At 46.4% G+C, this 24,305-nt stretch overlaps 1 protein-coding gene across 2 annotated transcripts in view; it reads right to left on the reverse strand.

Annotated features, from left to right (window-relative positions):
* Window positions 1-439: 439 nt before the first annotated feature.
* MPP7 (MAGUK p55 scaffold protein 7) overlaps window positions 440-24,305 on the reverse strand; it is a 173,814-nt gene continuing 149,948 nt past the window's right edge. For both annotated transcript variants that reach the window (XM_058669646.1, XM_058669645.1), the window contains 6 exons: window positions 20,349-20,519; window positions 9,819-9,899; window positions 5,966-6,059; window positions 4,810-4,918; window positions 3,425-3,568; window positions 440-1,979 (listed from right to left, as the gene is read on the reverse strand). In XM_058669646.1, the coding sequence (XP_058525629.1) occupies window positions 1,800-1,979; window positions 3,425-3,568; window positions 4,810-4,918; window positions 5,966-6,059; window positions 9,819-9,899; window positions 20,349-20,519 (779 nt within the window). In that variant the 3' untranslated portion in view covers window positions 440-1,799. The remainder of the gene's footprint in view (window positions 1,980-3,424; window positions 3,569-4,809; window positions 4,919-5,965; window positions 6,060-9,818; window positions 9,900-20,348; window positions 20,520-24,305) is intronic.

Raw genomic sequence — 24,305 nt, forward strand, 5'->3', positions numbered from 1 at the left:
CCTGCACACGGAAACCCGCAGAAGAACCTCACTGAAGCTGCAGAGGACAGAGTCAGCCCACCTGCGCCTGCGTGACTCAGGGGACTGCTGACATTGCTTTCATTCTTTGTAGCAGAGGTCTCCTTCCAGAGGACCTTCTCGTTAGTGTTTCAAAAATCCAACGCTCTACCCGAACCAAGGCTGGTACTCTTCGTAGACCAGCCACACGATGTCAGGGTTTCAAAATCAGATCTGGCTACTGAGAAACTCAGAACTCACAACGCGGCTGATGTGAAGTGACACTGAGTGACTCGTGACTGCATCTCGGGTCTCCAGATGCGCTTCTTATCCCTGAAGATGCCCCGTGGGTGATTCGACCAAACAGAGTGCACTTGAGGCTGTGTCAGTATTTACATGGAATGTTGACCTCAAATTAGAAAACTACTATTTTAAATTATGACATCTTTACATATAATTAATTTATTTCATGAATAGCCTCATCTGCTCATTAAAAAAATATGTCTTTCAAACAGTTCATAAATATATAAAATTTAGCTACATTCTATTTTTCTTTAAACATGACATTTAAACTCTCTTTATAGATCAACAAAAAATAATTTCTTTCTGTATGAAAGTCACAGATGCAACAATCTTCCATCGGCAGCTTGAGTGTTCCCCAAGAATGTGTGGATTTCCAATAGGCTGAACGGTACCATTCACTTGCAGCTCAGCAGTACTGAAGGGAAAGGAACGACCCCACTCAATGTTCAGCTCATTAAGCATCTCCCCTGGACCTCTAACAAACAATAGCCAGTGTCAGGCTGGCATCTGGCTGGCACGAACAACTGTTTTGCTGACAAAAAAAGTCAACATACATCAACAATTTTCTAAAGCACATCCTAATGAAATTGACATGTTCGGGGCATCACTCATTGCACAGACCTACAAAATGATGGTATCCTCTTGAGTCACATCATGGGCTTCGGGGTGGGAATCAGGCTGTCGGATTCACAAAGTCTAAAGCCACTTCAAACACAACTAACTGTTTGGGTGGCCCCAGAAGGAGTCCCGTGAGGAGTTACAGATAAGAATTGTCATCATCTATTGCCCCAACATATCATTGTTCTTCTTACAATGCCTGAAGGGAGGGTTGTTAGTTGCACATCTCATGATTTAAAAAAAAACGCATTTTCCCTTATTAAATTTCTGCAGCTATGTGCTCCTAAGGACTTCTCAAGCTGTCACTTGGCAGTTACTTAAGGTCAATGTTCAGTCCCTCCTTCAAGAAGGATCTGAAAACCTATGCCCTGTGAACGCACCGTGCCAGCCAGGGCCAGGTGTGCCATCTGCCTCACAGTCAGCTCTGCCCATTTATTTTGTGCCACGTGGGAAGCAGCCGAGTGCTCCCGGCTGGGTGGAGCAGTGCCAAGGCCACTCGTTAAGGCGTCTGTGGCTAACAGGCAGGCTTGGATGGTCAGGCCCACTTTGGGGATGGGAAGAAGTGGCGGACACCAGCGTACCCCAAGTCTCCAGCTGCAGTTCTTTAGGAAAAAAAAAAATTCAGCCTCACACTGGAGACAGAGTTCTACTAAAGATAAAAAGGAGGCTCAACAATGTGCGTGAAAAACAGTACCGTGCAAATTTTGATTCTTGATCTTAAATTCACTCATTGTGTTTCAAATAAGGCTCTAAGAGACACACACAAAAAAACCAGCTGTGACAGTGACACCGATGGAAAAAAAACCCCACCACCAAAATGGCAACTAATTTAATCATGCACTCAATGAAAAAGAAAAGATGATGCTGGAGTTTCCCCCTAGTTATGAATGCAGCCAGCTCACTGGGACCCAATGGGTATCTGTCTCTAACTTGTCAAAAGTTGTTTTCAGCTCATTAAATGCTGTGGTGAGATCATCATTTACTATAATTTTGTCAAAAAGATGGCCATATTGACTTTCCATTATCTGCGCTGATTTAATCATTTCTTGAAAGTCTTCTTCCTACAAAAAGAAGTATTAGGGGAAAAAGAAATTGGTTACCCAGGTCCTGACATCACTTGGCCTCCACAGACCCTCTCTAACTGGTTTGCCCACTGCAGCTGTGGTCAGTGCCCAGTGTGTGATCTCAGCCAGAGGCAGACACTGCTCTCTGCAACCACAACTCCTCTCTCTGATGGGCTTGCAACCCAAATGCTCCCAAGTCAAAACTCCCTTGGTAACTTAAGAGTAGCAGTTGCTAATTCGTTACACATTACAGGGATCTGTCAGTTTTAAAATAGCTACCAAGGGGAGAACCGTGGCTGGTGAGGCAGCTCCCGGCCACATCACTAATGCCTATTCACAGGAGCGAATTGGTAACATCAGCCACTTTCCCCAGTTAGATGCCATCACGGGGGTGGCTGGCGCATGTCCTCCACCTCCTCAGGGCATAGTAGGAGTCCTGCCTGTGCTGGAAGCCCTGCTGGTCACTAACACACCACAGTCTCTGTTCCCAGGAACACTCCCAGGAAATGCAACTGTCACTGTGGACTAGCAGTATTAGTTAATTCATCCTATACCCCAAATGGTGCCCTTTCTGTTATGGTGCCAAATAGGATTATTGACACAAGTTATTAAACAATAAGACAAGTGATGACAATTTTCATTTAGATTTTAAGTGAGTTAAAAGTAACTGAATTTGTTATTTTTAGCATTAAAAAATAAGTCTGGTCTGAAAATAATTAGCTTGACTTCCACATAAATGTTGGGCTTATGAAAATCTAATCCGTATGTATGGTTGAGCCAACTGACTGTGAAGAGCTCAGGGTGGGTGGTAGGCGCAGCCGCCTGAGACACTGCCTGGGCTGTGTCCATCCTCATCCCACACCTCAGAGCCCGGGTTTCAGTCCCAGTGCCACTTCTTTTTTAAAAGAGTTATTTTTCTTCAAAAGGCAGAAAGAGGAGAGACAAAGAGACCTTCACCTGCTAGTTCACTTCCCGGATGGTTATGATGGCTGGATCTGAGCCAGGCTAAAGGTGGGAGACAGGAGCTTCTTTGTCTCCCACATGGCTGCAGGGCCCCAAAGATTTGGACCTTCCTCTGCTGTCTTCCCAGGCCATTAGCAGGGAGCTGGATCAGAGCCAGGACCTCAACCGGTGCCTGTATGTGATGCTTGTGCTGCAGGCAGAGGCTTGGCCTGCCATGCCATGGTGCCAGACCCCAGCTCTACTTCTGACTCCAACCTGGGAAGCACCAGGTAATGGTTCAAGCATTTGGGATCCCTGTCACTGATGTGGCAGACCCAGTTAGAGTACACTGTATCCTGCACAGAGGTTCAGACCACAGCATCACCTCTGGCCGCCCCCCAGCAGCACTGGACTGCCTCCCACAGCAGCCAGGGGCATTCGGAGCCTTCGGTCCCCTCTCCTCTAGCTAGTCACTGACCACAAGGCGTGACCCTCCTCACCGTGAAGGGCTTCGCAGCTGCTTGGTCATCCCTGCTAGAAATGATCTTGGCATTTTTCCTCGTCACTCTCAGTCGCTCTATAGACGGGGGCTTTATAAAGATCACATACGGTTTGAATTCGAGTGTCCTTAAATGCTTCACCGTCTGCAAGGAAGGAACAATGTACTTTTTCTTAGAACGTCAGGCCTTACTGGTTTTCCTTGCTAAGCAGAAAATTCCTTTACTCATTATGTGACAAAGTCCGGCACTGAGCAAGAGAGAACACTAACTTAGGAAGGAGGATTACGCTGCTGACACATTTGCAGAGTTGGGAAACTGGGCCCTAATAGCCTGAAAGCTTACTGCAGAGATGAGGATGGGGAATAGGATGACAGACAACTGGAGGTGACCGGTGTCCTCTGTCATCAGCATTTCTGCTTCCTTCAACATTAAGCAAAATTTTGTAGTAGCAGTCAGAAAACTAAAAATGAACTTACCTTTTCATTACCCTAGTCATACAGGGCGCAGTAGGACATTTCAGGAAATGCACACGATGCACTAATCCGCACATGGTCCTATCCACTCCCTCCTGTTTGGAGTCCTCAGGTCTCCCTCTTCCAGGTATTCATCACCTACATTCCTAGGTGACCATGAACTCTACCTAGACTTCAAGTGCTTCCTTCTGTCCATCTGCTCTCAGCAGGGAATTCCTTAAACTCCTTCTCTAGGTAAGCTCAGCCAGGGCTTTGATATTATCATTACCCAGATGGTCCTTGATAATTACATTTAACAAAAACCTCCTCAGGAGAAAAGGGCTGGAAAACTGAACTTGGATTTGGAAATATCCTGGTGGGGCCCACACTGTAGCTCGGCAAGCTGGGACGTTGAGTGCCACAGAGGCCTCCCCCTTGGGAGTCCAGGCTGCCTCACTTCTGATCCAGCTTCCGGCTGATGTGACGTCTGGGTTGGGTCCCTGTCCCCTCTGTGGGAGACTGGGCTGGAGCTTCTGATTGCTGGCTTCCACCTGGGTCAGCCCAGACTGCTTCTCCCATCAAGGGCAGTGAACCCCACTTCCCCAGTGGCGATGGGGGCTCCCCTTTCTCATTCTCTCCCTCTGTCATTACACCTTTCAAAATAAATAAGATTAACACGCAGAAATATCACAGTCATCACCCTTGATAAAAGCTGAATGCAAACAAGAGTTATAAACACAGGTCTTAGGTCTCTTCACTCTTCTTTTCTAGTGACATTATAGGGTTTCTGGCCATCAAAGGTGTTTCCAGCTACATTTCCAGGCTTCTGTGATCTGGCAAAACCACAGACAGGCCAGAGCACATATAGAGCAAGCGCCTGTGGCACACAGGGCATGTAGGTCAGGGCGAGGCATGAGGCCAGGGGCCACTTACATGAGGCTGAACGTCCAGCAAACAAACTTTGTTCTTGGCAAGCACAGACCTCACCGAATCTATACTCGTGCCATAGTAGTTGTTTTTGTATTCACCGTATTCAATGAACCTGCAGAAAACAAGAGATGCCTTGCAGTCATTTGTGAATTTAAATAACAAGGCAGATGGCAAGACATCATTCATAGGTTAAACACATTTTTGCTGACCATGTAAATTTTTTTTACTGTTTAACAACAGCAACAACAAAAGAGCCAAGTACTCCAGAATGTCTATTAAAAAAAAAATCTTCAATTTCATATTTCCAAATCAGTAACACTTGCTTGGATTACTCTTAACACAGGAAAAAAAGCACTTTCGTCTCAGGCATTCTAATGTTTTCCATCACCCCTGCTTCAGTAAAACAGGGAACTGGGCACACAATAGAGGCTCCTGAAGTTTCACTGCACACTGCCCAGGAGCCACGCTGGCCCCGGAGTGCATGGCGGGAGCTGGGGGTGGCTAATGGAACCAGGGCAGCCGATTATGTGCTATAAAAACACAACCACTGTGCCAGGGGCGAGAAAAGCATTTCGATGTCTCAATAAAATCCCATAATCGTGCACTAAAACACACATTTGCGTCTGATACCCAAAAATATTCATGCTTCAGCAAATGGAAAACTCAAATGGGGGCCGGGGCGGGGGGGAGGGTGCTTAAGAGCTAGCTAGAGGCAGCGGCGTAGGTGAGTAATGAGAATGGAACCGTGCCTCCCAGTTTGGAAGAGCCAGTGTGAGAGGGCGGGCGGTGGGGCCAGTGGCACCAGGCACAGGCACAGGCACTTAATACTGTGTTGGCTTTTAAAATAGAAATCTGTCTAAATTACACAGTAGGACTCAATTAGTGGCCTGGAAAAGAGGTCACTGTCAGATGCTAGCATGCCTTCCTGTTGGGAGAGAATCCTGACACTTCCAACATGGCAGCTCGAGGGTATTAAAAAAAGCACAAGTGAAGGTGGGTCACGATCGCTCGTGGACTCACCCTTATTTCTTAAGTAACTCTTGAATACTGTGAGAGTGAAAATACATTTCAAATGAAGGGGAACCTGCGGTTGGCTAAAACTGGGTATACAGGCATGCATTTACAAATAAGTTCAGGAGTTTTAGAAGATTCCACATACTTGTTATTCTGTACGTCTGTCTCAAACAAATGCTTGGAAATGAAAATGTACTCAACGCCATCACTCTCCTGGCTTCTTTTTGCTCTTGTAGTATCTGCGGTTGATCAGGAAGGAGTTTAGAAAGTCCTTAAGGGAAATACTGAAAAACTAAACATTATAGGTACTTAGTTTTTTAAGCGGGATTTTTAAACCTTTAAAAAAGCAAATTCACAAAGAAAATATAGTATGCTGTTGTAAGTCATACTAAAATGACATGGATGTGAAAATGGATTAACAATTCCATTAGCTTTGTAGGCTATCATTTTGAAAGGCAGAATTACAGAGAAAGAGGGAAAGACAGACAGACACACACACACACACACACACACACACACACACACACACACCCTTCTATCCTTGGATAGTCCCCCAAATGGCCACAGTTCCCTGGGTTAGGGCAGGCTTAAGTCAGGGGCCTGGAACTCCATCCAGGTCTTCTATGTGAGCAGCAGAGGCTAAGCACTCGGGCCACTTCCGCTGCTTGTCCAGGCACACGGGCAGGCAGCTGGATTGGAAGCAGGGCAGCCAGGACCAGAACCTGCAGGCTGAAGGTCAGCTCTAGATCTGCTGCCCTTTCTCTTGAGAGACACATGTGTACACATGTGATGTCCACTCCTCCTTTGCAAAGGTGCTAGCAGCATCTTCCTAGACCCCTGTGGATTTGCAAATCTTTCTGCAGTTGGGCTGATTATCTCTCAGCGAAGAAGACTGGAGCAGAACAGAAACCAAGCTGAAAACCAGCTCAGGAGTGTCTGTACTGACGACAGTTGGCAGCCGCCCTTTCCTGTTGAGTGGGCCTACACAACGTATCTGTTACAGTCAACCTCTAAGCAGGTGGACTGCGGGACTGTGGTGGGCAGCCAGCTGCACGGGAAGGCACTGCCCCAGTGTGGCAGGGAGGAGACTGGGGAAGGAAGTGCTGTATGTTTTCTGCCATCACCAACGAATCAACCCTACCTGCTACTGGGGAGATTCAGATGGCATTCAGCATCCCAGAGACTGTTAGATGTGAACTGAGCTGGGTCTGGCGCTACGGCTCAACTGGCTAATCCTTCCTTTGCAAGCACCAGGATCCACAAGGGTGCCTATTTCTGTCCTGCTGCTCCTGTTCCCATTCTAGCTCACTGCTTGTGGCCTGGGAGGCAGTAAAGGATGGATGCAAGGAATGCAGGAAGGAAGAAAGGGCGAGCCTTAGACCAGAGCAGAGGTTTGAATCATGCCCGCAAGGCTCAGAGTTGACCAGGTGGGTCCCAAGCAACACAGCAGAGGTACCAGACACAGAACTGATGGTGCAGCATCAGCCGTCGGTGACCTGCTGAGAAAAATGCCAGCATTCTACAGAACATTCTGAGAGGACTTCACAAGTCACAACAGGGGTCTTCAAACATTCCTGGAAAGTGGGTATGATGAAGAAAAAACCCAACTATGCTTGGGCTTCAAATATTTTTGGCACCCAAACAAACTTATCTATTTAAAAAAAAAACACTTTTTATTGTTTTATTTTAATTTTCTTGGAGAGACTCAACTAGATCCTCCACCTGTTAGCTCTTTTTTCAGAGGCCTGCCACAGTGGGGGGAGGCCAAGAGCCTGGGCTTCCAGCTGGTTTCCCAAGTCCTGAGAGATCACTGCTGCCCCCAGGAGCACAGTGGAAGGCAGATGGATGGCCAATGGAGTCTGGCTCTCTACAGGTCACCCACTCTAACCTCTGCATGAACAGTAAATCATCAGAATGTATCCCCTGAGGCAAGGGGCAAGGCTCGTCTGCTAATAAGAAAATAAGCAGCTTCAAATGGGTCACAGCATAAATGTAAAAGCTGAAATTATGCAGCTTCTGAAGGCAAACAGAGAGTGTTTTCCTGGCCTTGAGCTAGCCAAGGAGTTCTACAGAGAACATAAAAAGTACAACCACAAACACGAAAAGGATGGATGAAAATGTCATTACAATTAAGAAATTTTGACTTTAAAAGACACAACTAAGAGAATGGAAAAGTGGAGTGCATGGTAGGTTAGGCCACTGCCTGTGATGCTGAAATCTTATTTCAGAAGGCCCATCCAGGTTCTGGTTGCTTTGTTTTGGATCTAGCTCCTTGCTGATGTGCCTGGGAAAGTACTAGAAGGTAACCCAAGTACTGGGGTCCATGCTTCCCCTGTGGGAGACCCAAACAGTGCTTCTAACTTCCGCTGGTCCAGCCTTGGCTGCGGAAGGCATTTGGGGAGTGAACCAGCAGATGGAATATCCCTTCCCTCCACCTCTCTATTTCCCTCTGTCATATCACTCTGTCCTTCAAAGTAATTGTACAAACAAACAAACAAACACATGACAAACTGCAATCAGAGTGGAAAAGAATTAACCCTGTGGGTTTCTTGGAAAATCCCAACCCCACATTCTTTCTGGAATCTGCCACCTTTCAGAATAACTAACAAGGCAAGTACCCTTTCAGCAGCTGGAGAAATTGAGGCCAGCATATTTCAGGAACAGCAAGGCTATCCTGGCAGGTCACAGCTGCATTTTGGCCTTTTTGGTATTTACCATCTTCCAAAGAAACGAGCTTTTATTCCTAATCAAGGGACCCAAAAGATGGCCTGTCCCTTGCAAGGGCTGCCGGTGCAGGCAGGAGGAAGAGCCTGAGACGGGCTTCCCTGAGACCGGCTTCACTCCAAGCACAGGGGGCACCTGTGGAGCCCTGCGGTGCCCAAGAAGCCTTTCTCTGCCCGGCGCCAGGCAGCCCCATGGCCACCTCTGTGGCACAGCTGCAGAAGCGAAGACAACCCAAGCAGAGGAGTCAGTACCCAGCTGGAAAGAACAAATTTCTTTTTTCCTTTGTAACCTGTTTTTGCATCTGCTAAGTTTCTTCTAACTAATTCACCTGTAAGTGTAACAACTGGTTTGTAAAACGTTCTAATTACTAAGCACAGTTTTTGTAAGAGACATGAATAATTAAAGGAGGGAAGGAAACTATCTAATTCCACATTTTCCTAGACTTTCATCTCTACTGGTGGAAACCAGCAGTTGTATAACTTGTGGCTGAAAATGATTATAAATAACAATTTTGAAAAATGTAGTAACAAGAAGTAACTGGAGGTAATAGAAAACTGTAATTTTAAAATAAAGTTGAACTCTTCCCAAATGAGAGAACATTCCTAAGGGCAATATACAAATGATTTAAGAAAAAAAAACTACTAAAACCACTTGATAAAAGCCAACATTTCAATTTAGCCTGTCAGACAGCTTTCCTAACATCAACATATTAAGTAGTCAAATGGCATTTATTTCTGGAGATCAAAATGCTTCCAGCATCACATTAAATCTGTAAGAATGCCTAAGGAAAAACCGCTTTCATGCAGATTTAACTGTGTCTTGCAAAGCAGCCGGCCGTATTTGAAGTAGAGGGCCGCTGAGCACTCTGCCGGCTGGAAGCTACACCAAGTCACTGAGAAAATGTGTCTACTACAAGAAGTCTCCTTCAGCTCTCAGTGGTCTAGTTGCTCGGATCCTGGGGCTGGTGAAAAACCCTGGAAAACACCAGCATGGATAGGAAATAGGGTAACATGACTTATAGTACCAAGAGAATATGTCAACAACTTGAAGTCCTCCGTGTGTTAGGACACACCACACACGGGGGAAGCGGGGAACTGAGAGCAGTTGTGCTGCTCACCACCTCTGTGGTCTGCAGCAAGCCCTGTCGCCTCTCTGTGCAGCAGGGCCCTCCTCAGGCATGCTGCCCGGGGCTGGGGCCCCGCAGGCTCTGTGAGCACTCAGCACCCATCCTTAGCCAAGGCAGAGAGCAGCAGGCTAAGGAGGACGCAACTCACGGGGGACGGTCACACCGTAGTGCTGGGTGTCACTGATGAGCAGTTTCCGCTTCAGTTCATTAAGCCCAACTCCCACGGGGCCTGGAAGACAGAACCAGAGACATCCGTCATGGAACAGAACAGCACAGACACATTCCTACAACTGACCTGTACTGGTAGGACTGCCCACAAATGGCTATCCATCCTTGCCGTCCAAGTAGAGCGGTCATCTCCACTTGCACATGACAGTGAGGACCCTTGCTGGTGGTGTTGTTTTTAAACCGTCTGTGAGACAGAGAGACAGAGCTCATCTTCTGTCTACTGATTCACTCCCTGAGCGCCTGCCATGGCCAGGGCTGGGTCAGGCAAAACCCGAGAGCCTTTTTGGAACTCAATCAGAGCCTCTGTTGTGGGTGGCAGGGAGCCAGGTGCTGCAGCCATCACCTGCTGCCACATGGGTACACATGGGCAGGATGCTGCCTGGGACCAGAGCAGCCAGAACTCCAGCCAGACACTCCCCTGCGGGACATGAGCATCTCAAGGGGGTCTTCACTGCCACACCAAGCGTTTACCTCTCACAATTCCTTTGTTTCTTGTTTACTTTTACATTGAAGTCCCTATTTCCCCCCAAAAGCTGGAAACATTTTTGCTTTGTAAGTCTGCACAATTATTAAGTATTAGGCTCCCCAAATTAAAGAAAAACGTTTAAGGAGAAGGAAATGCTAACTAAACAGATCTGATTGTTTTATATTGTATACATGTATGGAATCATCACCCTGCCCATAAGCATGAACAATTAGAATGAAAACTGAAAAGAAAGGTTACTGTTTTAAACAAAACATAGTTAAGAGCATTTGAGTTTACTACCAAGTAATGATACCAGCAAAAGCTGTAAAGAAAAACTGGCTGGAACCTGGATCAATGGCAAATCCTCACCTTGCAAGTGCCTGTATCCCATATGGACACTGGTTCATGTCCCAGTTGCTCCACTCCCCATCCAGCTTCCTGTTTATGGCCTGGGAGTGGAAGATGGCTTAAAGCCTGGGGGTCCTACACACATGCGGGAAACCTGGAAGAAGCTCCAGGCTCCTGGCTTTGAATCAGCTCAGCTCTGGCCACTGTGGCCATCTGGGGAGTGAACTAGCAGATGGAAGATATTTCTCTCTGCAAATTTGATTTGGCTTTTCAACAGAAATAAATAAATTGTAAAACAAACAAACAAGCAAGCAAAAACCTGGCTTGTGCAGCCTAAACAGAAAAAAACCTACGTTTAAAAAATTTTTAATTTTAGTGAAAGAATACCTTTGATCCTCACTTTATTTTGGATGTAATTTCTTCTTTTTTTTAAGGAGTTATTTATTTTTATTGCAAAGTCAGATATACAGAGAAGAGGAGAGACAGAGAGGAAGGTCTTGCATCTGATGATTCTCTCCCACGTGACCGCTATGGCAGTGCTGCGCTGATCCGAAGCCAGGAACCAGGGATTTCCTCTGGGTCTCCCACGTGGGTGCGGGGTCCCAAGACATTGGGCCGTCCTCGACTGCTTTCCCAGGCCACAAGCAGGGAGCTGGATGGGAAGTGGAGCTGCCGGGATTAGAACCGGCGCCCATATGGGATCCTGGGCGTTCAAGGCGAGGACTTTAGCCACTAGGCCACGCCGCCGGGCCCAGAACTTGCTTTTTAACATAAACAGAAAATGGGACCTAGCATTGTGGCACAGCAGGTGAAACTGTGTTCACAATGATGGCATCTCATATGGGGACATGTTGGAGTCCTGGCTGCTCCACTTCTCATCCAGCTCCCTGCTAATGTGCCTGGGAAAGCAATGGATATTGGCCCAAGTACTTGGGTCCCTGCACCCACGTCGGGGACCTGGAGAACGCTTCTGGCTTCTGGCTTTGTCCTGGCCGGTCCCTGGCTGTTGCAGCCATTTGGAGAGTGAACAAACAGATAGGAGATTTCTTCAGACTTGTTCTCCCTCCTCCAACCCCCTGATAACTTTGCCTTTAAAATAAGTAACATAAATAGGTGTAGGCAAAGACTTCCTAGGAAAGACACCAAAAGCACAAGCAGTTAAAGTCAAAATAAACAAATGGGACTACATTAAACTAAGAAGCTTCTGGATGGCAAAGGAAACACATATACACATATATGTCACACACATATATGTATGTAGTTCTTCACTACACACACACACATCCATGTACACGCAAGGGATTCTAGCATACCAGAAAGTAAAGGTACTATGCTGTGTATGTCACTACTTCTGAATCAAAGTAAGGCTGCCAATGAGGCTTATCAATATACCTCTACATAATGAAACTAGGTTTTCTGCCTTTGCCTGTACTTACCATGTCATTTAAATACCAGAAAGTTAAACTTGTAACTTGCACTAAGGAACTCTATTACTGAGGTAATATGGGAGAAAATGGCAGGAGGGGAGAATGGGAAAGCAGAAACGGAAGGGAAGGGTTGAATTTTTATGTCTACAAAACTATCGTGGAAAACAAAAAATGTATACAATTTACAAAACATAAATCTTAAATAAAATCAACCCAAGATCATCACAATGCAGTTACCGTCTGGCACAGCAGCAGCAAATCTCCCTCTCCTCCAGGGGCACCAGAGAACAACCCACCAAGTGAAGTGAGGAGAAGATGCCGGCCTGCCTCCCCCTCGTGACGCCCAGGGTCGGGGAAGCGAGGTGGAGCCTCTATGAGGCTTCCTGGAGTGGGGGCTACTCTGCCAAGTCAGAGGTCCTGCAGTTCCTCCCCTGTCCCTCCTCTCCCTCCCTTCTCCTCTCCCCTCCCCTCCCCTCTTCCTTCCTTCTTTTACATTTCATGTACTACCCACATTAAAAAAAAAGACAATTTACTTTCACACTGGAGAAAATTTGCTTGTTTTTGAATTAGTAGGAAAAAGCAAGTGACCACCAGCATGATTCTCTTAAACTGTGATGGTACTCAGCGGTGACTGTGGATGAGGACTGTGAACCAGGGGCGTGCGTTGGTGTTGGCAAGGCAGGTCCCTCATCCTTGCCCCCTACAGGCACAGTCAACAGAAGATCTCTCACCCCTCCTTTCTCTAACTCTGTCTTTCAAATCCATAAATTAATCTTAAAAATAAAAGAAAACAAACAAAAATAAAACTATAAGAAGATTTTACAAACCAGAATTAGAAAGGAAGAACCCATGTGCATTAGCAACTCCATGAGTTGATGCTCTTTGGAAAAACTTGTCAATTGGCTAATTAAAGGAATTTAAAAAGGCATGCTGTTTTAAGTTGTTTTATGTATTAATAAGTAATGCTTTACTGAAAGTAGGCAAATATGTTGTGTGTGATTTTACAAAAAGGTTCATTCATTTTAACCAAAGAAACACAGCCCAGTGAAGGTGTTAGTAGTGTGATGTGGGCAGAAGTTTGGTTTAGAGGTTGAGGCTACATAGGGCACCCCCCACCCTACTAGAGCCCCCGGGGTTGCAGTCTGGCTCTACTGCCAATCCCAGCTCCCTGCTAAGGCACACCCTGTGAGGAACAGGGGATGGCCCAGGGAGCAGCGTCCCTGCCACCCACATGGCAGACCTGCACTGATTTCCCAGTTTCCAGTTTGGGGCTGACTTTGCCATGGGAGATCTCTGACTCTCAAATAAGTAAAATAAATTTAAAAACTAAAATCCCATATGTCAGTAGAGTTTCCGTGTAGAATTTTATATTTCAGAAAAGTCACTGCTAGGTACACACAAAGATTTTCTTTGTATCCTAAAAGGGAAATGTATAAATATGCAAATTTCCTTCTCATATTCACACAGAATTTAGGCAGACAGGAGTATGACACCTTTTCCCCAAGCGACCTCTCAGCTGGGTGACATCACTGCTTCCTAATGCATGTTATGGCATGAACTGGAGTGTTTTCATTCTGTTTCAGATCTTCTTTTCTATGCCACAGATATATGTAAGCATTTGTGATTTATAATAAATGCTTATGCATGAAAAATTAAAAATATGATTAGCTAGAACACGAGTCCAGTTTGCTTTTAAAATTAATTGAAAGAGGATGCCCCCCAAAAAGCTTTTTTTTTTCTCTCATCCTGTAAAGAGAGGACTGAACTTTCTGAATCTGCAACAGACATCTACATAACTGAAAAACAGAAAGTGCAGTAAAGGTGGGCAAAAGATTGAAGTGACAAAAGCCAGGGCTCCGAGCAGTCATTCCAGACCAAGTGCACGGAGGGCCTGCCTTAAAGACCAGTGTGACACAGGGGTGCAGCTTGTTGCACGGAGCGACTGCCTTAAAGACCAGTATGATGCTGTCGTACCAAACACAGGGGTGCGGCTCTGCTGCAGCACACGGCAGCACACTAGACTGCAGCTTCAACCAGCTACTGAGTCACAGTTAGTGCAGGGCTGAACGCATACATGCCCAGGAGAAAAACAACTATGCCTTTTGTGAAATAATTGTAGTGGAATCAATGGAAGGTGCTGTGTATAGTATATAAATTTAAAGATCTGTTTGCTTATGTATTTGAAAGGTGGAAACAAAAAGAGAATCTTCTACCTGCTGGTTCAGTCTCCAGATTCCTGTAATGGTTGGGAAGTGGCCCAGGAAAGAATCAGGAGCCAGTTACTGTAGCCAGTTACTTGGGCTTTCATTTGCTGCTTTCCCAGGTGCATCGGCAGGGAGTTGGAGCAGAAGCTGAGCAGCTGGGACTCAAATCAGCACTCCGCTGCAGAATGCTGGCATTGTAAGTGGCAGCTGACCACGCCAAACCACAGTGCCAGCCCTGAAAAGCGGCATGTGTTTCTAAATGACATTCACGACGTGTACAAAGAACCAGCTTCCAGCAACTTTCATTTTAACGCATCTAGTACAAGCGGCAGGCCTGGCTGTTGTTTAGGGTGATGAGGGTCAGATTTCATTTCACTATTTAAATAAGGACGGTGGGGCCTTGCCCAGGAGAGGATGATCACAAAGATACCCCACACAAGGACAGCTGCAGGCAGCTGGAGAGCCCGTTCAGGTTTATCACACTACAAATGCAGGCAGCAGCTGCAACGCATTAGTGATAAAAGCTGTTCTTATTTGGATGTATAGCCAATGCCACACTGCACACGGGAGAGGTTTCTGTGGCAGAGACCCTGCAACTGACCTCAGTACTTTTGGGTCAAACATGCAAATGATGTGGACAGTTCCTGCCACGGATGTGGCTTTTTCCCCTGCGTCCACCTCCAACTGTACCTGTTCTGCTTAACATGAAAATGCTTCCGCATTTCCCTGCAGACCTTTTTAATGGCATTGGCCAGACTAGTTACTTTCACTACTCAGAGGAAAAACTATCACAATTCCTGGTGTCTGCAATACACATCCAAACTGCCTCTGGTACCTGAAAAAAAAAAAAAAACCCTCATTCATCTGATTTACTGCAAACAATGAATCCAGGAAGCTCCCTGCATATGCCTGGGATCAGACATCTGCTATAAAAAGTCTACTGATCATATTGAAGAGCTATTTTGTGGCCCTAGGGGGTACACACTCACACAAATGTGAGCCAGTTGGACCCACAATCATATTAGCAGACAGCTGGGGCTTTAGGTTTGAGAATGATTAATGAGTTTATAAAACTAAATGCGACATTCTCTTGCAACCAAGCTATACAAAAGGTACAGTAACTACGTGACTCATAGCAGGTCCCAGCAAAGCTTAACTGTTCTTTGTTGTGTCTCTCTTTGATGATTTATTCCATTTTATTTGAACAGTAGAGTAACAGAGATAGAGACAAAGAGATTTTCCATCTGCTGGTTCACTCTCCAAGTGGCCACAGTGGCCAGGGTGGAGCCAGGTGGAAGCCAGCAGCCTGGAGCTCCACATGGTTTCCTCTGGGGGTGACGAGCACCTGAGCATGTGGACGTCATCTCTTGCCTTCCAGGAATGGTAGCAGGGAGCCAGACCACAGTTAGAGCAGTCAGGACTGAAACCATTGCTCCAATGTGGGACTCCAGTGTGGTAGGGAGCAGTTTCAACTTCCTGTGCCAACACTGCCCCTGGCTGCTTTCATGATAACAGAACAGTCTTACTAACGAAGCACCAGTTATGCTAAGGTGGAAAGGAAGGAAACAAACAAACAAACAAACAAAAAAATGGAGTGAGAGGCTTATTGAAAGCAGGATTTTTTTTTCCCCATGGCCATTATTACACTGTCTGGTTACATACCCGTCTCACCTCTGTCTCACAGCTACAAGCAGAGTGTGCAATCTGATCAGAAAGGGAATCTGCCCTGGAGTCCACCTTGGCTAAGGAGCACCGGCCTCAGCAGTATCCTTCTGGCCGACCTAGCTCAGAATGTAGCCCTTCAAAAAGGCCACCACCATGCACCGCCTCCACATTTACAGTGACTTCACTCGAAACCATTGGCTCTCTGGAGCCCACCCCACCCTTCCTCTTCTGCAGGTCCTGTCCCCTTTGGCCAGTTTATGCCTATGGCTGCATCATCTGTGCTCACCTCTTATGGGTCTGCCTTCTCCCATGGGACCAAGAACAGCATTAGCAAGCATGTGCTCCCAATAGCACCCAAAAGCGGAAGGAGCAGAACTGGATTCATGCTCAGAAATCAACAGACACCTGTCAGCCCCAAGATAAGTGTGGTGGACAAATCCCAAACACAGAGCCTCTCCCACAGCCGGCTGCTTCAACAGCTGGCCTCCACAAGAGAAACACCTGAGGAAACTCACAGAAACATAACCCTCCTGACTGATTAACAGAAATCACGATAAAAGGAATGAGGGGATATCTACATAATCAGCAACAAAAAATATAAAGGGAAAAAATTAACTCACAGGACTAGCTAAACAGCCAAACAATACAAGAGGAGTTAGGGAATCTTGAAACTAAATTAATAGACATGATCTAATTTGAAAAACAGGGAAAACTTGGGGCTGTTGTGGTGGTACAACAAACTAATCTTCCACGCTGTGGCACCAGCATCCCAAAAGGGGGTTGCTTTCTGTCCTGGCTGCTCCACTTCACTAAGCTCTCTGCTTAAAGCCTGGAAAAGCAGTAGAGGATGGTCCAAGCCTTTGGGTCTCGGCATTCAGGTGAGAGACCTGAATGAAGCTCCTGGATCCTGGCTTCAGATCAGCTCAGATCTGGGCATTGAAGCCATTTAGGGAAGATGGAAGATCTTTCTTACTCTCCTGCTCTGTGTCCAATCTGTCATTCTAATAAAAACAAATCTTTTAAAAATGAGGAAAATGGGGCCTGGCGCAATAGACTGATGGCTAAGGTCCTTGTGTTGCATGCACCAGGATCCCATATGGGCACTAATTCTAACCCCGGCAGCCCCACTTCCCATCCATCTCCCTGCCTGTGGCCTGGGAAAGCAGTCAAGAATGGCCCAAAGCCTTGGGCCCTGGCACCTGCGCGGGAGACCTGGAAGAGGCTCCTGGCTTTGGATCGGCTCAGCTGTGGCCATTGCAGCCACTTGGGGAGTGAACCCGCAGATGGAAAACGTTTCTGTCTCTCCTTCTCTCTGTAAATCTGACTTTTCAATAAAAGTAAATCTTTAAAAGTGAGAAAAATGCTACTAAAAAACCAAAATTCAAAGCCTCAGGGGCTTCCCAAATGCTTTCAAAGCCTAAGACATTTGCTAATTGCCAGTGACAGAGGATGTATGCGGTCCTGGAAAGCACACAGTTAGAGGGCCCAGCCCACTCTGGGATGGGGATCTCAGGCCCTATCTCACACAGAGTCCTCTCAGGGACCAGCTCTCCACAACAGCCTGGGCTACTGCCCTCTTCTACCTGGGCATCCTATCCTCCCTCCCACGTACCTTCAGGGAATTGCAGGCAGAGCCAATGGGCACCTGTAGATGGCACCCCAACCCCAAGATGAGATACCATTCTCATTGGATAGGCAGTGACACAGACACTGGAGGGCAGTTGGGGGTGAGTGGAAGCTGAAGTCTACAGCCAGAGGGTGGCAGGGAGCCAATGGCCTGAGCCATCATCTGCTGCCTCCAGGCTGGGAATGAGAAGGAGGCTGGAGTCCCGAGTCAGAGCTGGATCTTAAACCTGGGCACAGTGTCTTAGCAGTCAGGCCCATTCACAGCTCCAGGGTCATGCTCAAGATGCACGAGGCAGCACCAACCTGGACACACTTTCTGCAGAATGTTTTTCTGTTTTTTGTTTTTGTATTTTTTAATTATTTATTTGAAAGGCAGAGTGACAAAGATGACAGAGAAGGAGAGAAACATAGACATTAGTTTATTCCATTTGCAGCAGCTGGGGTTGCACAGAAGCTCTCTCAAGGTCTCCCATGTGACTGGCAGCAGCACAACACTTGGTCCAGGTGTCCCAGATGCACACGAGCAGGAAGCTGTGTCGGAGGCAGAGGTGGGACCTGACGCCAGGCACTCCCATGCAAGATGAGGGCATCCCAGGCTGCGCCACAATGCCCACCCCGGGAACTATCTGTCATTGCTTCTTTCACTCCTTCCCTCAGTCACTGCTCAGACATGGTCAGCCTCATCCTTGGGAAAGGAAAGAAGAAACCAAAGACTGTCCCTCCACCCTCTTGCTTAGATATCCTACTAACAGCCCAGTGGTGGAGTCATGATTAGTGACACAGCCAGCCTGGTAGGAGGGAAAACAGCCAGGCACACTGCCTCTACTACTTTAGCTTCGTCTCTCCTGCCAAGGGTGAGAAGACACAACAGGCAAGAAGAGATGCAGCCAACATGGGCACTGGTGACAGACGAGGTATGGCAGGGACAGTGGGTGCCCAAAGGGAAGGAGGTCTCAAGCAGCCCCATTGCAGACCAGGGCATTTATCTGGGGTGTGTGAGAACCTGTTTGGGGGTTGGGAGGACCATCAGTGCCACTCTACATGGACTAGCTGGACCCTGCAAGCCCTAGGCAGCTCTACTGGCCTATAAGGATAGACTCAGCAAGTGAGGTCTAGGAGACTGTGACACTGCTGTGGCAGCAAATGCTGAATTCCCTTGACAGATGTGGGACTGTACTTGAGCGATGCCAGCAGCAGCAGGTGCTAGCCATCACTTCCAGCGCTGTCAGACGGAGGACTCCCAACCGTCCACTTGAATGAGAACCACGGGGTGGGGCCGTTCCAAAGACTCCATTCTTGGAACTCTCATCTTGAGTTTATAAAGTTGGGGCACTATTCTTCAGTTATTCCTAATGTCATTCATGGCTTCTACAAACTTTTCAACTTTGTGAGCCAGCTGCTTCCTTTAGTCAACTTCGAGTCAGCTACCTTGGCCCAGGCCCAGGCCCAGGGATTTTGGGGGCCTTTCATAGCCCTCAGGCCAGATCTTGCTCACCGTGTCAAAGCAAGAGTAGACCAGAGACATCATGGGCCTTCATTTCCAAGCACTAGCCTTGATCCTGGGAATTCCATTCTCCCCATACTTTTATAGGAGCACCAGGGGCAGGATGGAGTCACAAGAAAGCCTGTCTTGGCCACCTGTGTAAAGGCAGGACCAGGCCGAAGCTGCTGGGACGTTAACACATATTCAATCAACTGCCACCCTTTATGAGTTGGTCTGAGACAGAGAGAAGCAGCAGTTTTGCTTCCCTTTCTGCTGGAGCACTCCACAAACACCTGCAGCCACCTGGTCCTGAGCAGAAGCCAGGTCTCTCATGCAGACAGATGGCAGAAACCCAATCGCCTGAGCTGTCAATCACCACAACCTCCTGAGATCTGCATCAGCAGGAAGCTGGAGCCAAGCTGAGGTTGCTAATGGGCACATACTGTGCTACCCAGTGGGACAGTGCCTAGCCCTACTTGCATCTGCTTCCATAAAGTGACTCCCTAGCCTGAAATAACTTAGACTCAACCCTGACAGTCCACTGTGCTGATGGCCTGGATGCCACCAGGAGCTGGGATAGGTGCAGTCTCTCTTGTCTAGGCTGCTCAGGGCCAGAGACACTTAGGACTTCGGTTTCCTTAATGATCTGTATATATATAATCAGATGCCTTGAGAAGGAGACCACATCCCAGCACGGACTCCATTTATTTTTCCCATATGCATTTATACACAGCCAGGAGGAAACATAAAACAGTATTCCAAGGAGGTTTTGCTGAATGTGCCGTCACAGGGGTCGGGTAGAATTTCCCATTTGGGTTCTAGCAGAGTTCTAGAGTTCCAGATTTTGAATGCTTTGGGTTTCTGGCTTAGGTCGGTTCACCCTGCACCATGCCGCTGCCTGGAAGCGAGTGCACAGGAACATGTGCTGTGCTCAGGAAAGCTCATCTATGACGTACTTCACTAAGGGGCATGAGAACCACAGATCTGGCCATGTCTCCTCTCCACACAGCTTCCAAGAACACACCACCAGCATCTGTACCTCCTGGGTGGCTCAGAAGGCTCTGCATGACAGGCACAAAGCAGAGCAGAAGATGGCATCATACACAAGGCGGACAGCGGCCTTCCAGATGTGGGCCCTCTGGCTCACCAGCTCCGAGCACACTGCACCTGGAAGCCACTGCTGACTCCTTCCCTGGTTTCCTCAGAAGGACTCGCAAGAGCCAACACTCACCAACCAAGACGACCAGCCTGTACTTTTCATGTGTCTGTCGCCGATATGGCATCACCTCCTCGTAGGTGGGTACGTCAGCTGTATCATACTGGTCACTCTTCTTGCATTCATACATGGATTTATTTGTTTTCTTATCTTTTCTACTTAGCCGGAAACTTCTTCTAAAGCCAGCTGCGGATACAGAAAATACACTCTTTTGAGTCATAACCACCCCACCCCCCAAAATTCCAAAAAACAAAAATAAAGACAGTTTGAGTTGGACTGGGATTTTATTCACCATAACACTGAAACAACTGCATCAAGCACGAGAAAAAAAAATACACATTTGTAAGCACCTAACGCTCAATTTCTGCAGCTGGAATAGTAGACATATTTACTGCATTCTAAATCAAGAGTTCTTTTCAAAAATTATAAAGGAACTTATAGCAGAATCATAAGTCATGAATGTAATTCACTATGAATAAATAAACACACTTGCTTAAAAAAAACAGTAAAAATACCCATCCATAAGTATTCTAAGTACCATCCCAGTGGCACAGGCACCAACTATTGTTAATGAAAAGAAAAGTAAATGAGGGGCACTGGTGTTAAGTATGCCCATGCATAGCCCAGGTCGAGTGAGCCAAGTTCAGTGAGTAATCCTGACATCATTCAATTCAGATTCTGTTTTCATTGTGGAAGCATTTGCAAATGAAGAACTCAGCTTCACAGTCTCCCCTGGGTGCCTGTCTGATTATATCACACTTTACAAAAGCAATGGTTAAAGCCTTAAATTCATTTTCTGTCTGTCTGAAGAATCTCCTACCCACTGCTGATATCTTGTTCTGGTTTCATTTCCTTTCTAGAAGAGTGGAGATCATCACACCTGCCAACCAAGAATTCAGGAAGACATCCATCAGTTCTCCACCTAACCCTCACACTCTCATAAATCCAGCCTTTGAAAGCAGTCTGTTTATTGAAACACAATATATAGTAGCCTAAGCACACGTTACAGAAGTATACATTCTTGTTTCAAAGTGTAGATATTTGATAGGTATAAAGCTTTCCTTTCTTTAAAAAAAAAAAAGTCAAGTATTCTGGGCTGGTCTTGGCAGCCACCTGCAACACTAGTGTCCCATACAGGAGTGCTGGTTCAAGTCCCGGCTGTTCTACTTCCAGTCCAGCTCCCTGCTAACGCTCCTGGGAAAAGGCAGACGATGGTCCACGTGCCTAGGTCCCTGTACCCACATGGCAGAGTCTGATGGAACTCCAGGATCCTGGCCTGGGGAGTGAACCAGCAAATGAAGATCTCCTTCCTTCTGCCTGTTACTTTGTCTATCAAGTAAGACACATTAAAAAAAAAAAAAAAAAAAAAAGACAAACTTGAGATACTTCATAGTAAATGAAAAAAAAAAAAAAAAAAAAAAAAAAGAAAGAAAAAAGAAAAAGAAACCACCAGAACTAAAACGTATGATTTTTTGGGAAAACAAAGGCAGTGATTATTACTATTGATTTGAGAATTTAATAGGACTTAAAGGCAAGTATGTTTTAAATGACTATCAGTGACTAAACACAGAGTTAACTGTCTTTGCAGATATAAAATTAAATCAGTCAAGATGTTAAGGATGGAGCAACCAGCCTCCTCTGATCCCACAGTTCTGCAGCCTTCCAAGAGGTACTCTAGGAGGGGACACAAAGTATTCGAGGGAAAAGATTACCTGTCAATATTCTGAAACATGGGGCCAGTGTTGTGGTGTAGGGCATCAAACTGCTGCTATCAGCTTCATAGGGTGAATAACTCACACGAAGCACTCAGCTCTGCCCCGGCACAAACACACCACCTGGCAACTGGCCAGTGCCTGATTACACTCCAACCAACCCAAAGCACCCTGATGGCAGGCTCCCAGTCTCTCCTGTTTCCCCCCACCCACCCACAGCACCAAGTCTAGCAACAAAGTGGCAGATAAAAACTTCAGTTGATCAGTATTATAAAACAGCAAGGTACTAAGATTAAAGCCTAACTTAATAAATGCTACACACATACGAAATGCCTTAACAATCATTAAGTAGTATGGAATTAAAGATACACACACACACACACACACACACACACACACACACACAGAGCAGTGAGCTGGTGCTATAGCATAGCAAGTAAAGTTGCCACTCCTGCAACACTGCACCCCATATGGGTGCTGGCTCCAGGACTGGCTATTCGACTTCTGATCCAGCTCCCCACTAATGTACCTGAGAAAGCAGTGGAGGATGGCCCACATGCGTGGGCCTGACCCAACATGGCAGACCCCAAAGCAGCTCTTCTTCTGTCACTTAGTCCTCTACCCCATGAATGTTCTGTATTTACATATATACACCTTACAGACACTCAGTTGCATATATACAAGTATACATATTATAAATATACGTATACCCACATGCATCACACACGCACAGAAAGAGGAAGAGGCAGGGAAGGAGGAGTGGAGCAGGGAGAGAGGGACAATCCCAGGCTGGAACAAGTAAGAAAACAGCCGGAACAAAGGTTATACCAAAAGGCAGGAAAAGCTGAGGGCTGCAGGGATTCTTTCTCTTGATATTTCACAAGGCTCTGGCCTCCCTGAATACTCAAAGGCGACAGCCCTTGGCCTGTCCTTCCAGGCAGGGCATAGACTGCAACACCTACACCTCAGTCAAACGATGGGGGGTGCATCTGGGCGCCTTGGCTAGGGGTGAACTTCAACACTAAGTCCTACGTCTAGAAAAATGTGGGCTAACAGCTTGCTGCCTTCAGATTGTAACACTTGGTTCTGCTGTTAGAGGGGAGAGGAAAAAAAAGACGATCCCAAACTGAAAGTAAAGGAGTATTCTTCTGGATGAATGCGAGTAAATACTCGAGGCCCTATGTCATCGTGGTACAAAAGTCCACAGGGAAGAAAAGCAACGTATGCAGGGGCTTGGGTTTTACACCAAACACACTTCTTCCTGATATTTCACCTTTTTGTAACTGATAATTGGCTCAACCTTGTTTTTATCTTGCAGGCAGAGTTTTTTCCAGGGAGCTTACCCACAGCAGCTAGAGATTTGTGTTTTTGAAAGGAATATCCCATTCCCTTTACGGCAATAGCAAAGTCCCTGCAGAGTCGGGCCTGGAGCTGAAGGCTGGTCTCAATGACCAGGGACCCACCTAGCCGACACCTGCCAGCAGACACAGGTGAGGGCATTCTTCTGAAGGCATCACTGAATTGGATGCTTTGAAGAGAAGCGTGTTTTAAGTATAAAGAGGGAAGTGTAAGATGTTTGTTATTTTGCTCATTTCAATCAGGCTTCGATAAACATCCCTGTAGGTATCTTGAGGCTATGGTTTTCTTCACTAGACAAGCTGATTGTCCAATTGCTTTTCCGATTGGCTAATAATAATGTCCGCTTTCACCCAGGGCAGGTGCAATTGCTCGTCTCACAACTGTCTCATAAAAGGACTTCTCAACACTTCTTCAAAGACGTTATTGATTTGACAAGCACAAAATTGAGTGAAGTTGTACAATACAATGTTATTTTTCAATGTTAGTGAGGTTAAACATTTTATTTTTCCAATGCTGGTTACTCATTTATTTCATATTTCTTTTGCAAATTGTTAACATTTTGATCACTTCTGCAATAGGGTCTTTATAGACACACACACACCGCCAGCTTTTAATATGATCACCATGAGGCCTTTGTCTTGTAAGCTTTCAATTTTCCTGTTACTTCTTGCCATGAAATGTTGAATGTTTGAATTTGTAAATTGTGTTCCTTTGCGATCCTCCCACCACTTGGTCTTCCCAGCCCGATCTGTGCTAAGTGTTCACCTACATTAGTTCTTAATTTTTTTGGAACGGGGTTGCATGGCTTTGCACTCCTTTTTTTACCCCATCTGGAATTACTCACATGCCATCATGAGTCCCAGTTTGTTAAGCGTGGCTGGAACCTGCTTTTATTCTAAAT

Source organism: Ochotona princeps, chromosome 10 (assembly GCF_030435755.1).
Source record: "Ochotona princeps isolate mOchPri1 chromosome 10, mOchPri1.hap1, whole genome shotgun sequence".
In the NCBI taxonomy this organism is placed as follows: Eukaryota; Metazoa; Chordata; class Mammalia; order Lagomorpha; family Ochotonidae; genus Ochotona; species Ochotona princeps.